Here is a 15,440-nt window from a genome sequence, read left to right as displayed (position 1 = left end):
TTTACTTTATTATACAATTGGATTTCTTTAATGGAACTATTTATTCAACGATAGCGAATTAGCGACACTAATTTCATAATTATGTTTATTTTATGCAGATTATGAATCATATTAATAGACACTACTGACAGTATATCCATCATGTGAGTAATTGGAGATATTTCTGAAGATCTGTACTGTAAAACTCCAATTTGGCCATTAGCGATAGCTATATCATGTCTATATAGTGTTGAATAAATTTAAGTATAAATAAAGCCGCCAATGGCTACTTAACATCAAATAAACTAAATGTGACTTCGGGATAAACCCTTAGAAACAAATTTAATTTAAAACAACAAAGAATACTCTTAAGTTAGTTAAAAACAAAAAAACCAAAAATTATTCTTTGTTAACGAATAACGATGGATTTGGTGACTTATAATGTTAAGATGGTAAAGCTTTTTTTTTTACTAGAAATACATGTAGGTAATTGTTAATGCGATTTAGTTTATTTTTTGTGGGTCTGGTTATATGTATTCGATTAATACTTATATAACATACCATAAAAGTATTAATGACCTTTAACATTTAAGGTAATAAATTCAATACAATTAAATCCGTAAAATGTGGCAGTGCGTCAATTCCTAAGCCATACTTCAACTTTCTAGCCGTCAGGCGTCAGGCAGGACGACTGACAGAACAATAACAAATGGTTAGTCTGACTGACTGGGTCAGATTCGGAACGTTGCGATTCCGGTACATAAATTAGACGGCGAGCTTTTAGTATGAGCTTACCGTTAGGCTTTCGTAAGATAAGCTTAATGTAGGCCGTAAAAATCAATTATTTTTACTATCGGTAGGTTTTAACTTTTAAAGCTTTCGTAGCAGTCAAATTACCCTTTTTTATAATGTAGGAGTAGCAGACGAGCATGCAGTTCACCTGATGGTAAGTGGCTACTGCCGCCCGTGGACATCTGTAATCAACCCCAAATACTACTGTTATGAGGCAGAAATAAGTGTGGCGGTGGTGCCGCCAGAGTCGAACTACAAAAGGATATATCACCTTCTGACACCTGCTACTAATAACATTAACAAAATGTATATTCATTGGTCACACACTAGTGTTATAGGGACTTTCTACTATAAATAAATAGTAGAAAGGGCATTTAAATTAGGTTACTAGGCTACACCGTTTTGTATATTACCAATGATGATTAGGATAATTATTAAATACATAACTGAACTAAGCTATTTTGAATAGTTAAATTAAATCCACGAGAGGTGCAGGTACAGATAAAAAGCAAGTTTGCTTAGTCAACGATTTGCTATGCGACGAAACAATCAATTTCATAATGACAATAATCTCAGATAATATATATGAACACTTGATTACGAAGATGTTATCGCATTTTGGTCGTAAAACTTAGTGAGGAGTGATAAAAATATGTTACAAGATATTATATAAATAAGTCACCAATTATACGTTGAGTAATATTTTGAGCTGTTATACATGGTTTTTATGTCCTTAGATTAATAATCATAATTATTATTACCTTATATAGGCATTTTAAAGGTGGTAGAACCCCTTGTGGTTCGACTCCGGCGGCACCACCGCCACACCTATTTCTGCTTAATAACATCAGTGTTAAGCGCTGCTGTGTTCCGTTTTGAAGGGTGTGGTAAGGGAGACATACTTTTCCGTGGCATTCCAGCTTAGTCCTCAGGGGTAGCAGCGCATCTGTGGCCGACCTCAGGTAGGTATGTCTAATCCTATCTGGGGTTGATTACAGATGTCCATGGGCGGCAGTAGCCACTTACCATCAGGTGGACTGCATGCTCGTCTGCTACTCCTATATTATAAAAAAAAAAAAAATCCTACTCGTATGTACCTACGGGTAGACTGCAATTACTTTACCCTAGTTTTACATAAAGTTAATAGATTGATAAGCCATTGGAATATTGGGTGTAGTCATAGGGTGCAGCAAGCGAACTTTCAAGGTTTTGGTTTCCAAAAAATAAGGTCAAAATTGTAAACCTTCCCTCGTTTACTTTAGTCATTGGATACATACCATGTTTTTACGAAAAAAGAAAACATTTTAGGTATTAGAATCCAAGGGAGGCTACATGTTTTCTTTTTTGTGTGCCACTAGTGGACACGGAGCTCTCCACACAACACAAGATCTGTATCTTCTATGCCGCAGTGAGAATTGGTTGCATTCCTTAAAGTAATATCCTAAAAACGTAGGAATAGATATTTCAAATAATTCAAACTCCAAGACTCAGCTATGCAGTTGCATTCATCCGATCTCTCCGCGAGCAGATTCTCGAGCGTCGCGAAACAGGTTGTCCGGTTGACCTGCAAAATGTAACAGGTTGCATTGTGCCCGGGCGCGCGGTGTGACCAGCTCGTACGATGGTGCGCTGCCACGCTTCAGGGGAATTCAATGCGATGTACTTGTAATGAATCTATCATTAGATATTGAATATGATGTTGGGATGGATATTATGCTGAGTTTTGTTATTGAGATTTGATATTTTGGTTGTTAAATGTTACTTTTCTGTCGGGGTTAGGTGGTGCTGAAACGGAATTGTACTGTAAAATGTTTTATTTTTAGATTTTGCGAGGTTAAAGCTAATAAAAGTTCTTTTTTAATTCTCTTTTACATTGAAAGGATGATACTTCAAATCAAGAAGGGCCGAGGAAAGTTATTCATGACCTAAAGACTTTTTGAACTTGCCGTAAGTAGATTTGTCAACGCTACGAGGTTTTAATTACCGGGATGCGCAAAAGTGCGGGCAGTGGAGTAACTTGAAAGTTTGAAACAAGTGAAAAAGCTTGGTGTGCCGTCGTCTGGGCGACGTCTAGTCGCACGTGGGGAGCGCGCATGCCCCTCGCGGACCTCGCAGCCTCGCGGAACCTCCTCGCGCAGTATCGAGCGAGCCTCCGCACGGGGAGGTCATGTCGCTATGTCGGACGGCCGCGACACACCGTCGCAGAGCGGGCTCCGCGACCGCGTCAGCTTCTTCGAGAAAGTATGGACCGGCCGCAGGAGCGCGGACCACGTCGACGCCAGCACAGACGTCGACGACATAGAGCGCCGGATCGAGCAGCGCAAGCGGCGACCGGAGTCGCCCAAGATCGAAGTTAAACTCAAACACACCAGGGACACCCAGTCCCCGACGAAAAGCTATGAAGCCACGTTCCCCAATTTGAAACTGAGGCACGTGGAACCCTCGGAGGAGACGGAGAGGATCGAGCGGCAGGTCGAAGAGGGCGATCTCGCCGCCGGCGTCCGCTTCGTCAAGTTCGAGCGGGTGACCGTGAAAAAGACAGTTTCCGAATCCCAGGAGCGGCCGGACTCGCCGCAAACGGAGTGGTATTCGGAGTACAAGCACCAGACATTGCACACTGCGCCCAGGAAGGACTACATGCGCAGCAAATCTGAATATGACTCTCACATCGCCGAAATACGAGGTAATTGGTTTATCTTACGATTTATCTATTACCTGTTTTGAATTATGTCACATGTTTCACGCAATGTTTTGAACTTTAGACAGATTGTAAACATATCGACGGCGTAGTAAACAAAATAAATACAGTGTATGTACAGGAAATTTGCATATGTTATAAACTTTATTTAAACTAGCGTTTTAGCACTTGGACTTATTTGAATTTACCGGTTTTCGGGAAAACTTTCTTGCATCGGATTGATTTTGCAATTACCTACGAGTACTGTAGGTTGCCGGCTTATGTTTTTAAAGTTCGTACATTTAGTATTTCAGTATGAGCACATTTAAGCAGCGCTCAATCTCATTCCATTCAATGTAACCGCGAAAACCTACGAAAAGCTATTTTCTACGGCTTCTCTGTTAGACGATGTTGGAAAGTATCAACCACGTATTAGTGCCTTATTACCCTCATTACACTAACTTGTTTTAGGTACATTTGTGTCGTATCATCACGAGACTTCGATGCTTAATGCAAATTATATTATTACTTAGTGCTATTAAGTTTTTTCTTTCATATAAAATAGTAAAAAATATACTTTGCGTTATCTTGTCCTCACATCACAGGAAATCTTTTCCTCGCATAATTGTTACTTATTATTATCGAAGATGGTAGAATCCTTGGTGGTTTGACTCTAGATGCAGCACCGCCACACTAATAACGTCAATTAGTTGTAAAGCACTGCTCTGTTCCGCTTTCAATTGTGTATTAAGGGAAATACATGTCCGAGGCGTTGCAACTTAGTCCTCGGGGGTAGCACATCATGACAAACCCCAGGAAGAAATGTTGTCTTATCCGTCAAATCCTTTACATGTAGATTACAGATGCCCATGGGCGGCGGTAGCCAATTACCATCAGCCGACAGTGTGCTAGTTACTTCAATATTATAAAAAAAAAACTGTTATATTAAATTGACTTATACCTACTTTTCAGATACGTTTAAATAAATATTAAATGTCTATTCATGTATTCATGTACTTTACTAGATAAAGTGACATGATTGATTTATATTGATATACATGCTAAAATATTACCAACCTTGCATATTTTATTCCAAACACCGCATTCGGTCTTAAACCACCAAAAATGCCGTCATTGGTAAAATATGTAGAGGCAGTCAACATTAGCATAAAAAATAAATATATTGACGTAATGGTCGTATTCGGTGGCCTAGTGATGGTCAATTACGTTAAAAACCCGTAACACATTAAATAGATAGACCACGAAGTTATAATTTAACGCCGTGAAATTAAAGTGCGTTTAGAAATGTAATTACAGATAGATAAACATTTCCCTTATTTGCTTAATCTTTACCTTTACATATTTTCCCTTCTTCTCTACCTTATACAATGTTTTACAGAGGATATAAGATGTGTTTACGTTTTTGATAATTATAGGATTTTTTCGTCATTATAGTCATCATCAACCATTTCCTGGTCAACGGGTGAATAAATCTTCTGATTGAATGTTAAGGTTTTTAAAGCTACCATCCTACCCAATATATTAAGGTAGGCTTTACAGTTTTTTGAGATTAAATATATGTAGAGAACTGTAGTTTCCCTCGCAATATGTACCTATTTCACCGTTAAAGCAAATGAGCATAAATTTCTATTATAACCTGAACTCAGAATTACGTGACCCATTATCCGTATACTATGGGTCGAAATTCATTCCCTAAGCAAATTTACGCTTTCAACTTTTAATTGGTCCATTGGCAATAACATCACACTTAATATAATCGTATAGTCCGCGCCAAACTGCTAGTCCGCTCTGAAGTTGTTGCGAGCAGGTGTAGTCATACAATTTGCTATGGCGATGCGATTCATTTCTATATTCAGAGCGGCCCAGCAGTTTTACGCGGACTATACCTAACTGAACATTGTGAATGATAAATGACTTCTCTTTTAATTACAGTAATTATTACCATTTATGTTAACTAGTCGTTAGTTTTAGCATAGCAATTAGTGTGCATCCTTGGCAATCAAATATAATGTGTGTAATCAATGCAATAAACTGCAGTTCAATTAGTTCTATAAAGACTGCATTAGAGCAATAATAGTGTTTTATAAGTGGCGTGCATCATTTATTTATCAACACGAATCAAGGTACTGCCTATCCGCTCGTTTCCGGATAAATATGCAGTTTAAAAATCTAAAATCAAGTTTTGATACTTGTATGTATTGTGTTTGGGCGTTTGGGAATGATGCAGTTATAACAGAATAAAAATTATCGGAAATCGAAATAGATCCGGCAGGTTTTGGTGTGACTGTTAATTTACTTGACAAGGTTTACTTATTTTCCTAAATATATTAGCTAGTGGTATGATAAATGAGTGGAGTGGACTTAATCTTTAAAGTTTCAAAGGTCCTAGAACTTTTGAATTTCATCTGCGGCGGCACGGATCGCGGTAACCTCTGCTTATACCCTACAATAAAAATGTAGAGTTGCTACTCGTATATTAGATTTAAGGCTGATTCATTGTATTTTAATTTCATAGTGTTTTTTTCCCCTTACGTATGGTGCTTGAAAGGATAAAAATAAAGAATCATTCCTGATTTTGTGTTATGGAAAGCCGTATCTGAAAAAGCGAAAGTATTTAAGATTGGGTAGCTTTGTGTCTCGTTATAAAACTATCTTATCTCTCCTTAAATACGTAAGCCACTTTGTCTATCGCATTTCGTTTGTCTTCAAAAAAACTAAGTTTGACTAATGGACCACCTCCGTTTGACTCATTATGTTTTTTGTTATGCGTTATCGTGTACTTTATAGTGCGGTGGAACCAATGTCCGTCTTTTGGTTAGTCATTGGTATGTTCTTAGGTTCGATAAGAATGGGTAAATGTCTACTGTATTTTGGTTTACGAAAAAATAATGCATGTAGGATTTCTTTAGGGCGTAATAGTGAGAGGAACATAGTTCCTCTAGTGCACATAGGTGCATGTGAATTTATATATGAGGCAAGCAATTAAGTCTTCAGGAGTAGCAACAGGTAGGACTGAAGAATCTGAGGTTGACTATATGTTGTGGTCATGTTAGCTGGTCACGGATGGATGGATGAGCGGCAGTGACGACTTACCATCAGATGAGGGGCCGTTCAAGTATTACGTAACGCAATTTTTGAAGATTTTTGACCCCCCCTCCCCCCCTTGTAACGCACCGTAACGTTTTTCTATACCCCCCCCCCCTCTCTAAACGTTACGTAACACTCAAGTGTCCATTTTTACCCTAAACTCGCTAAATAGTTATGTTATGATTTTTATCCTTGGACGTGTTCAGCCGAACTAGGTCTCCCGAGTATTCTAAGTTAGTTTAAGTATAGTTAAAGCATACATACTGCTATACTGTACTATACTTAGTCTAACTCAGAATACTCAGGACTTAGTTCGGCTGAACCCACTCATTCAAGGGATTCCCCGTAAAACTTAAATGAAAAGGGTTGCCAATTTAGGAGTTTTAATTCTCTATTTTTTTATTAAAAAATGTTACGTAACGTGTATTAAGAAAGACCCCCTCCCGCCCCTGTAACGCATCGTAACGTTTTACAAGACCCCCCCTCCCCCCCAAATTGCGTTACGTAATACTTGAACGCCCCCTGACCTGCATGTTCGTTTAAATTGCTGTTATATAAAAATGTGTTGACATATTGTAACCTTTACTATTTGAAAACAAACAAATCTTAACTGGGTTATTATGTTTTATTTACGTACCTACATGAATGTGCATAAAATGAAATTATTGTGCAATTATTTTATATATGCTTTTATACTTATAAACCTAAGTAAATATGTGATAGTATCTACCATCTTCAAGTTAGTGAATCTTGAAACAACAACGCAAGCGCATTGCTGCATTTCGGGGTCGCTATCAGCTCGAAGATAGCGCGTTATGTAAACTGGTTACGGTTCAACGTTGATAGCTAATATTTTGCAAAAATTTCGCAGAGATAAACCACGCACGGGACTGTGGGCTCACACTTCACCTCCACGTACCGACGTGAGGCTCGAAATCCCTTGAAATGTTAAGAAGGGATGTCGGAAATGTAAAAAATATCGATAATCGGTAAATTTTTCAAAATGGTAGGCGGTTTTATTATAATGATGTATTTAGTTTAACCTAACTCAATGATACGAATAGGTTTTATATACAATATATTTTTTTTTTTTACTATACATTATTTAAATTTACGAAGCATTCCTTTGAAGGTAATTACAAAAATTTCAAAATATCGTCGTACAGCTGCAGTAGGTACTGCGAGAATAAATATATCGTTTTGTATACAATTTTCGATATTGGATATTCTGTATCGATATATTGATATGTCGGATCAAAATCTATCGGCCAAAATAAATCTATACATCGAATTAAAAATATCGATATTTTTTCAACATGCCTAACGTTAAGTCAGGTCGGATTTTTATCTTATCACACGCCAGGGTTAGCGCAATTATAAATATTTGTGAATGTGATGTTATTACCTCACCGCTAATTATAAATTGACATTGTGTGACCATTTTTATGGTGATGCATAGCGAAATAGGGTGATAAAGGTAAACGGGTCCGTAGAAAGATTTTATCTGTTCTAACCTTAATTAAATAGAATGTTTGTTGGCTAGTTTTATTATAAAAAATAGTCCAATGTAAAATTGTGAATAGTTAGCTTGTTATGTAGAACGTAATAAGTATCGCTATGAAGTTATTTGAGAACTGTGAATGGAAATTATCTGATATGATATGATCTGATAGTAATTTTAAATGATAAGTATTAATGCAAAAAATTGTACAATCATTCGTTGCACTACCGTCACACATACTTCTTCCTTAGAACTTATCACTTAAGTGTTGTATGTTCCAACTTACTTCTCCGGTTAAATTCCAATATTATTTAGTACTTTATAGGATGTTAGACTAATATAATATTACCGTCGAATTGAGACATTATAAAACGCGTACTAACGATACTATTATTTACATTACACTTAAACCTTATTTAGGGTTGATTGCAAGTATCCATGACCGACGTATGATTTAGCATCAGACTGTGACAGACTAAAAAAATATATACTTTATTTAGGTATTTCTAATTTAAAGAGTAAATATAGATATTGTATTGACATTTATTAATAAAACTGGGTTGATTTATCAGCAAACAATGAAACGCTTAATCATGAATATGTAAGTACGTAATAATGTATTTTTGTAGAGTGATCTAATATTTCTCATATTCGTTTTTTATTTATGGAAATTAATCTATGCTTGTTCTTGTACCTAATTTTATTCTATTGAGGCATAATAAAGTCGTCACTCTTTGCATGGCATGGAATAATGCTTTTCATAAAAGTGTTTTCTACACTAATATTATAAAGAGGAAATCTTTGTTTGTTTGGTTGGTTGTAATGAATAGGCTCAAAAACTACTGGACCGATTTTAAAAATTCTTTCACCATTCGAAAGCTACATTATCTACTAAATATATTTGATAAATAGATTTTGAGGACGTACAAAGTTTGCGGGGTCAGCTAGTAAAATATATATTGCGTCGCTTCTTTTCCATAGTGTAACCTTCCGAGGTGCTTATAGGTGCATGACTTAAAAAATTGGCCATTTTGATTATTTTCTAACATCTATCTAACGGCACTTGGGTATTTGAGACGAATATAATGACACCTTAACTGTCGAAATTCGTCCAGCCGTTTGTTAGATCCGAGGGTATAAAGAAAGACAATCATACAAGATACGCGCGAAAAACAACCCTACCTTGACAGTCGGGTAAAAAAATACTTTAAAATAAATGGCACCTGATTTTAAATTTGGATTTTGTCAAATTCTGTTTTCACAAAATTGTAGATCGTTCGAAAAACAAAACAATAATATCGAAAAAAAAACTATACTCATTAATTTACCTATTTCCAAACGCCTACATTATCGCCTGCGTTGTAAATCTTTGTTGAAATGAAACGGTGTCGTCATTAATTAGAACATATTGTATTTTTCGATGCGTGGGTTTTAATGCATCTTTGTATGTAAGCGTTAATTTCGTATCATTAATAATGAAGCAAAAGATAGAAATATTACGCAACGATTGTCGGTATCTCAGCGTCTCCTAGTTTTTTCTAGAAACGTAATTTATATTAATTAAGATTTTTTAACTTTTCAGTTTTACACATGAACTCTACATTTTCGATCTTTTAATTTGTCAGTTATATTCAGTTTTTTTTTATCGTGGTTATAATTATAATAGAAATTGTTGAGTGAAAATCACTTAAAAAAATCCTCAGCGGCCAGATCGCATAAAAAATGTTTTAATATTTTGATATTTTTGATATATTGCTAATCAGGTATCGAGTTATGTACAAATATATATCTGTATATATAATTTATAACTATGCATATATTAATTAAGCCGCAGTAATTTAAATAACCAAATAGCTAATGAAAAAATGTTATCGATTTAGAAACATGAAAAAGTAAGACTTTTTTATTAAAGATGTCTCTGTCAGTAAGTGCTCTGTACACTATAATATGAAATCGGGCATGAATGTGACGACAGTATTAATACTATGATTTCATCGGCATGAAGTAGCCGTGTAGTTGTGCCGCGATACTACGATCATTTGAATATTAATGATCTAAAGCACTCTTCTAAATTAAAAGTTACTCTGTCGTCAATCCCTCTGTGCATTATAATATGAATACGGACATGAATGTGACGACAATACTATGATCTATGATCTACTATGATCTCATCGACATAAACCAGTGTTAGAGTTACTTATGTCGTTATACGACGTTCAATTGAATATTAATTATCTAAAACACTTTTTTAAATGAAAAATTACTCTGTTGGTAAGTGCTCTGTGCACTATTATATGGAATCGAACTCGAATGTGACGACAATATAATTACTACAATCTCATCGACATAAAGTAGTCGTAGAGTTATGTCGTTGTACTACGTTCAATTGAATATTAATTATCTAAAACACTTTTCTAAATTAAAAATTACTCTGTCGTCAATTGCTCTGTGCATTAATATACGAAATCGGACCTGAATGTGACGACAACATAATTACTATGATCTCATCGACATAAAGTAGTCGTAGAGTTATATCGTTATACTACGTTCATTTGAATATTAATTATTAATTTTATAACCCAATGTATAATAATAATACTATTAAATTTAGCACTCGAATAAGAGTAGTTATTATGTTGTTTACGATTTTAATGCATTGCTATACTTAAGGAAATTTATTCTATTATTATTTTATGTCAGAATTGAGTGTACCAATCTAAGGCAGGTGTTATACTCAAGTAACTGAAAATAATTTATGTGCATACTCACTGTCAAGGCACGGATTAGAGCTGCTCAAGGTAAAATAATATTTACTGATAGATATAGTTTATCAAAAAATAAGACGGTTACTAAGAAAAAAATACCTATATATGTATACCAAACATTAGTATGCCTAAGCCTCGTATTAACTTCACAACGAAAATATGACGCTGTGATGACATAGGTACCTATATCCAAAGTGTCCATACCAAACCGGCCTGTTATTTGCGATGCCTATAAAATCAATGTCTAAATAAACAATGATTAGTTTCTCATAAAGCGCCAGAAAAAGTACGAATTCAGTTTTTTTTTTCTTAAAGACGCTTTCTACACTCACAGTCCCACACTAGGATTCCCTGTGTCGTGGATGCTAAGGCCACACAAAGACAAATACACTAACACCCAGATCCAAAAAGAGAAACCTAAATTAATCATTTAAATATCTGTTTGGCCGGGGACCGAACCCGGGACCCCCTGCGCGTCAGACTGGTATGGTGACCGCTCTCCCACGCGAGTCGTCAAAAATATACGCGACGAATAGATAACCTCTCTTTGGGAAGTCGGTTAAAAAGAATTGCAAAAATGACCTCTGATCGTAGCTTATCTGTTAAGTTCGAGCGGGCACCCTGTGACGACGTAATGGACACAATTAGTATGATGTCATCGCGGCGGCAGATTTGTAATGTCTGTCCGTTGAAATGTTGTGGCAGTTTAGCGACATGAACGATTAACTGACCGTTGATTAATATTAATAAAGAATAAATTTTATTTCATCGCGAAGATGATGAGTAGTAGTAAATTCTTTGAACTGGAAAACCTTTTATTTAGTTTTATTTAGTAAGACCTTACATTATTTTTCGTTATCATTTCCTGTTTTGGAAATCTTGCGGGCTACGGGCATGGGCCTACGTCATTATTTTGGACCCCCGCTCCCTTGATAAAGCTCTCCATTTGCTCTAACAACTTGTTGTTAGAACAAATGGAGAAATTTTACTTTCGGAAAATTTTGAAATAGGTAAAAGTGGGCAATGTTGCTCGTAATAATTCCAACAAGGATAGGATAGGTTTTAGGTCGACTATAAAATGTATAGCTTAACTTGAGGACTAAGTTGGAACGCTTTCATTAGCTTGACCTGTATGCTTGTATGTACGGAATCATAGAACTCGATTTTTACCCACTTTGAACGGTCCGATTAATTTAAAACTTTGAAGAATTATCAAGAACCGGTGACAATATACGATTTTAATAATTTTATCCCGTCCATCAGAATCGTTAGAAGTAACGATTTTCCTTATGCAATTTAAGCGTGGGTTTTAGTTTTAAAACTACAATTATTATTATTAATTATTATTCTACAAACTATTTAATTCAATGTTTAAAAAACTACGTTGAGTAAGTACAGTTTAAACTGACTATAATATGAACTAAGCTAACTTGTAAATACTATCTCCTTCTCCCTCATTTACTTAGTAAAGTTCAGAATTGTTATATCTATCTAGGAAGGAAGTTTCTTAATAGAATATTCATTGACATTATGGTATGTAGCCGGCGATCCTTAAGCACCTTGCACACAAACCGCAAGCTCGGCCAATGCTAATGACTGGCGAACGTGGTAATGACATTGGACGTGTGTCCTCCCCGCTACCACGATTTGTTTTATATTTAGCTCTGGTATTTATTTTATTAAATTGTAATTTATAGTAGAAATAGTGAGATGCGAATAAGAATACTGATCTTATTGACATACGGTATTCTTATATAGGTAGTGCGTAGTGCCCTTTCCGGGACTCTGTTTCTTGTTAAATGTCATCATTTCGCGAATAAACATGTAAATTTTTTTTTTTTGAATAATACTTAATTAATAAAAATAATCTTAACGAATGAGAGAGATAATGAGAGAAAATGGAAATAGTCATGTTTCATTTTAAATGATTATTTTAAACGCAACCCTATTTTAAAATAAATCGTCAATTTAAAATAGGTAAGTATTTAATCATCAACCAAGTATTGTAATTAAAGCACGATATATTGTATTAAACGTAATTTTGAAAACCACAGAGATTTGTAATGGAATTTGTCATTACTGTGTTACTGGGTTACATTGTGACGATGGAACCAAAATATCCTGGTTCATAACGTATAATGATAATGCATACACAAACCGCAGGATGGTAATGACTCACGTAGTCATGTAGTATGGTAGTGTGGTAATGGCATTGGATCGTATGTCCTTTATTATTCTACAGGTTATTTATACACATTGTCATGTGTGGATTGAGTGATTGAATATGTGATATATAAAATTTGTATTATATTTTACAAGTATTACAGAATTTATAAGTGAACAACGTGAATAATTGTCAAATGTCATTCAATGGTCATCTTTAATCAACTCCGGATAGAGTAAGAATCTATCTGGGGTCGACATAGATGCGTTGCTAAACCTAATCTTTGAGGAATAGTCTCTAACGCCTCTTATAAATATCTCTTCCTTACCATACCTTTCAAACTCAATTATAGCAACCCTTAACACTCCTGTTGTACTAAGGGTTCTACCAATTTGTTTCATCTGATTCAGTTTACACAAATTACAATCAAGCATTAGTCCTCTACTTTATGACCTATCTCGTATACAGACTTGTTTATTTGCATTAGATGTGCCAACTTAGATTTCCTTTATGACTAAACAGAACTATTTTTAGTCTGGTAAAGATTATATAGGGAATTTATAATATCAAGTTAACTGCGTAGGGAGTAACTTTCTATTTCTGCTACAAAAATGAAAAAAATTCAGAGTTTACTACTTTTCCCAGTAATTTTGTTGTTCGACTCATTCACACATTGTACTCATTGTGATGACGGCATTTTGACGTCATCGTGGAAAGAGGGGTTGAACTTGTAAACGGGGTGTGATGTTCATTTTCAATATAATTCATGGGCGTCGATAATTAGCACTTATTATAACTTATGATATCTTTAACATCGAAAGGAGAAAACTTTAATCCATTCTTACATCTTACAAGCCGGAATTTAGTCTGATTAATCCCAAGTGTCGTGCATAATTTATGTAATGGACTCGTTAAGCCCAGTTAGAATGCAGTGTACTTAATCAAGTCCGTTGCCCTAAGTGGCTCTCTTAATCCTGAGGTCAGACGCTAAGGCGTCGTACTGTTAGAAGGTTGATCGTCGTGCAAATATAAGCGACGATACCACGTGAGCGATCACTACGCTAATAAGTCATAATCGCGAGAATAAGTCATGGTTGAGCGAATAAGCCATAGGCGTGAATAAGCGATAATCGCGCCTGTAAGTCAAAGTTGTGGAAATAAGCTATCGTTGCGCCCATAAGCTAAAGTCGCGAATATATGAAATCATTGGGCCGGTAAGCAAAAGTCATCATAGTACAAATAATTAAAAGCCGCTCATATAAGTGATAATTACGCCATAAGTCGAGAGTAGTGGGACTTAGCGATCACAGTGCCCATAAGCCATAGTCGCGTATATAAAGTCATTTAGCCGGTAAGCCAAAGCGATCATTATATAAAGTCAAAGACACTGATACAAACAATCATTACATCTGTAAGTTAGACAGCAAAGCTTAGTTCTACGAAGTAGCAACACATTCGTGACTGACCTCACGTAGGATTCCAATTCTATTTGGAGTTGATTACAGATGCCCATAAGCGTTAGTGACTGCTTGCCGTCAAGTGGATTGCACATTTGCTGCAAATAAAATCAACACTTTTATTACTAAGTTAGTAGTGCCCGCGGCTTCGCTCGCGTTTTAAAAAAGTAAAATGACATACTCAGACTCAAAATTCTTCGTGGGCTCATGTACAACAACTTTGCTAAAGATCATTACATTATCAAATGCATAGTTTACGATTTTTTAACGAACATACAGACAAACATTCATTTTTTATATATAGATAAATAAACATAAAATCATTTCAATGTCTAGTACTCCAGTATAGCCTGACCCAAACGACACTTGAGGCCATATGAAAACAAATTGATTCACGTCAAGACCACGCTGATATATTCATGCATCTTGACCCACTGTCTGGCTTTTTGTCGCTGTTTGTGTAACTTTTTTTAATTATAATATAAGAGTAGCAGACGAGCATGCAGTCCCCCATATGGTAAATGGCTAGTGCTGCCCATGCACATCTGTGATCTTCCCTAGATAAGATTAGATTCTTACCTGAGGTCGGCCACAGATGCGCCGCTACCCCTGAGGACTAAGTTGGAACGCCTCGAAAAAGTATGTCTCCCTTACCACACAAAGTTCTACCACCTTTAATTACTAAATAAATTTAAATGAAAACATTTCAATGTCCAGTACTCGAGTAGAGCCCGATTCAAATGGCACTTGAGGCCGTTTGAAAACAAATTGATTCACGTCAAGATCGCGTTGATATTTATTCATGCATTCTTGACCCACTGTCTGGCTTTCTGGCTTTTTGTCGCTGTGCGTGTTACTTATCGTAAACATTTAATTACAATGTGGATGTCACAAGCCGTTCCTTATTTATCATATCTGATAGATCGATTAACCTTTATCTATCTACATTAATAAAGGAATGTAATGTACGTTATTTTTTTCATATTACTCTTATTTT

General features: G+C 35.7%; 1 protein-coding gene across 1 annotated transcript in view; it reads left to right on the top strand.

Annotated features, from left to right (window-relative positions):
• Window positions 1-2,931: 2,931 nt before the first annotated feature.
• Msp300 (Muscle-specific protein 300 kDa) overlaps window positions 2,932-15,440 on the top strand; it is a 170,090-nt gene continuing 157,581 nt past the window's right edge. Inside the window, exon 1 of the mRNA XM_073082697.1 lies at window positions 2,932-3,454. Coding sequence (XP_072938798.1) covers window positions 2,947-3,454 — 508 coding nt within the window. The 5' untranslated portion in view covers window positions 2,932-2,946. The remainder of the gene's footprint in view (window positions 3,455-15,440) is intronic.

The sequence above is a fragment of the Epargyreus clarus genome, unplaced genomic scaffold, assembly GCF_041222505.1.
Source record: "Epargyreus clarus isolate Ecla_fem2 unplaced genomic scaffold, WU_Ecla_fem_2.2 ptg000018l, whole genome shotgun sequence".
Lineage (NCBI taxonomy): Eukaryota > Metazoa > Arthropoda > Insecta > Lepidoptera > Hesperiidae > Epargyreus > Epargyreus clarus.
Note: the sequence above shows the minus strand (reverse complement) of the source record. Positions and strands in the feature narration are given on the sequence as shown.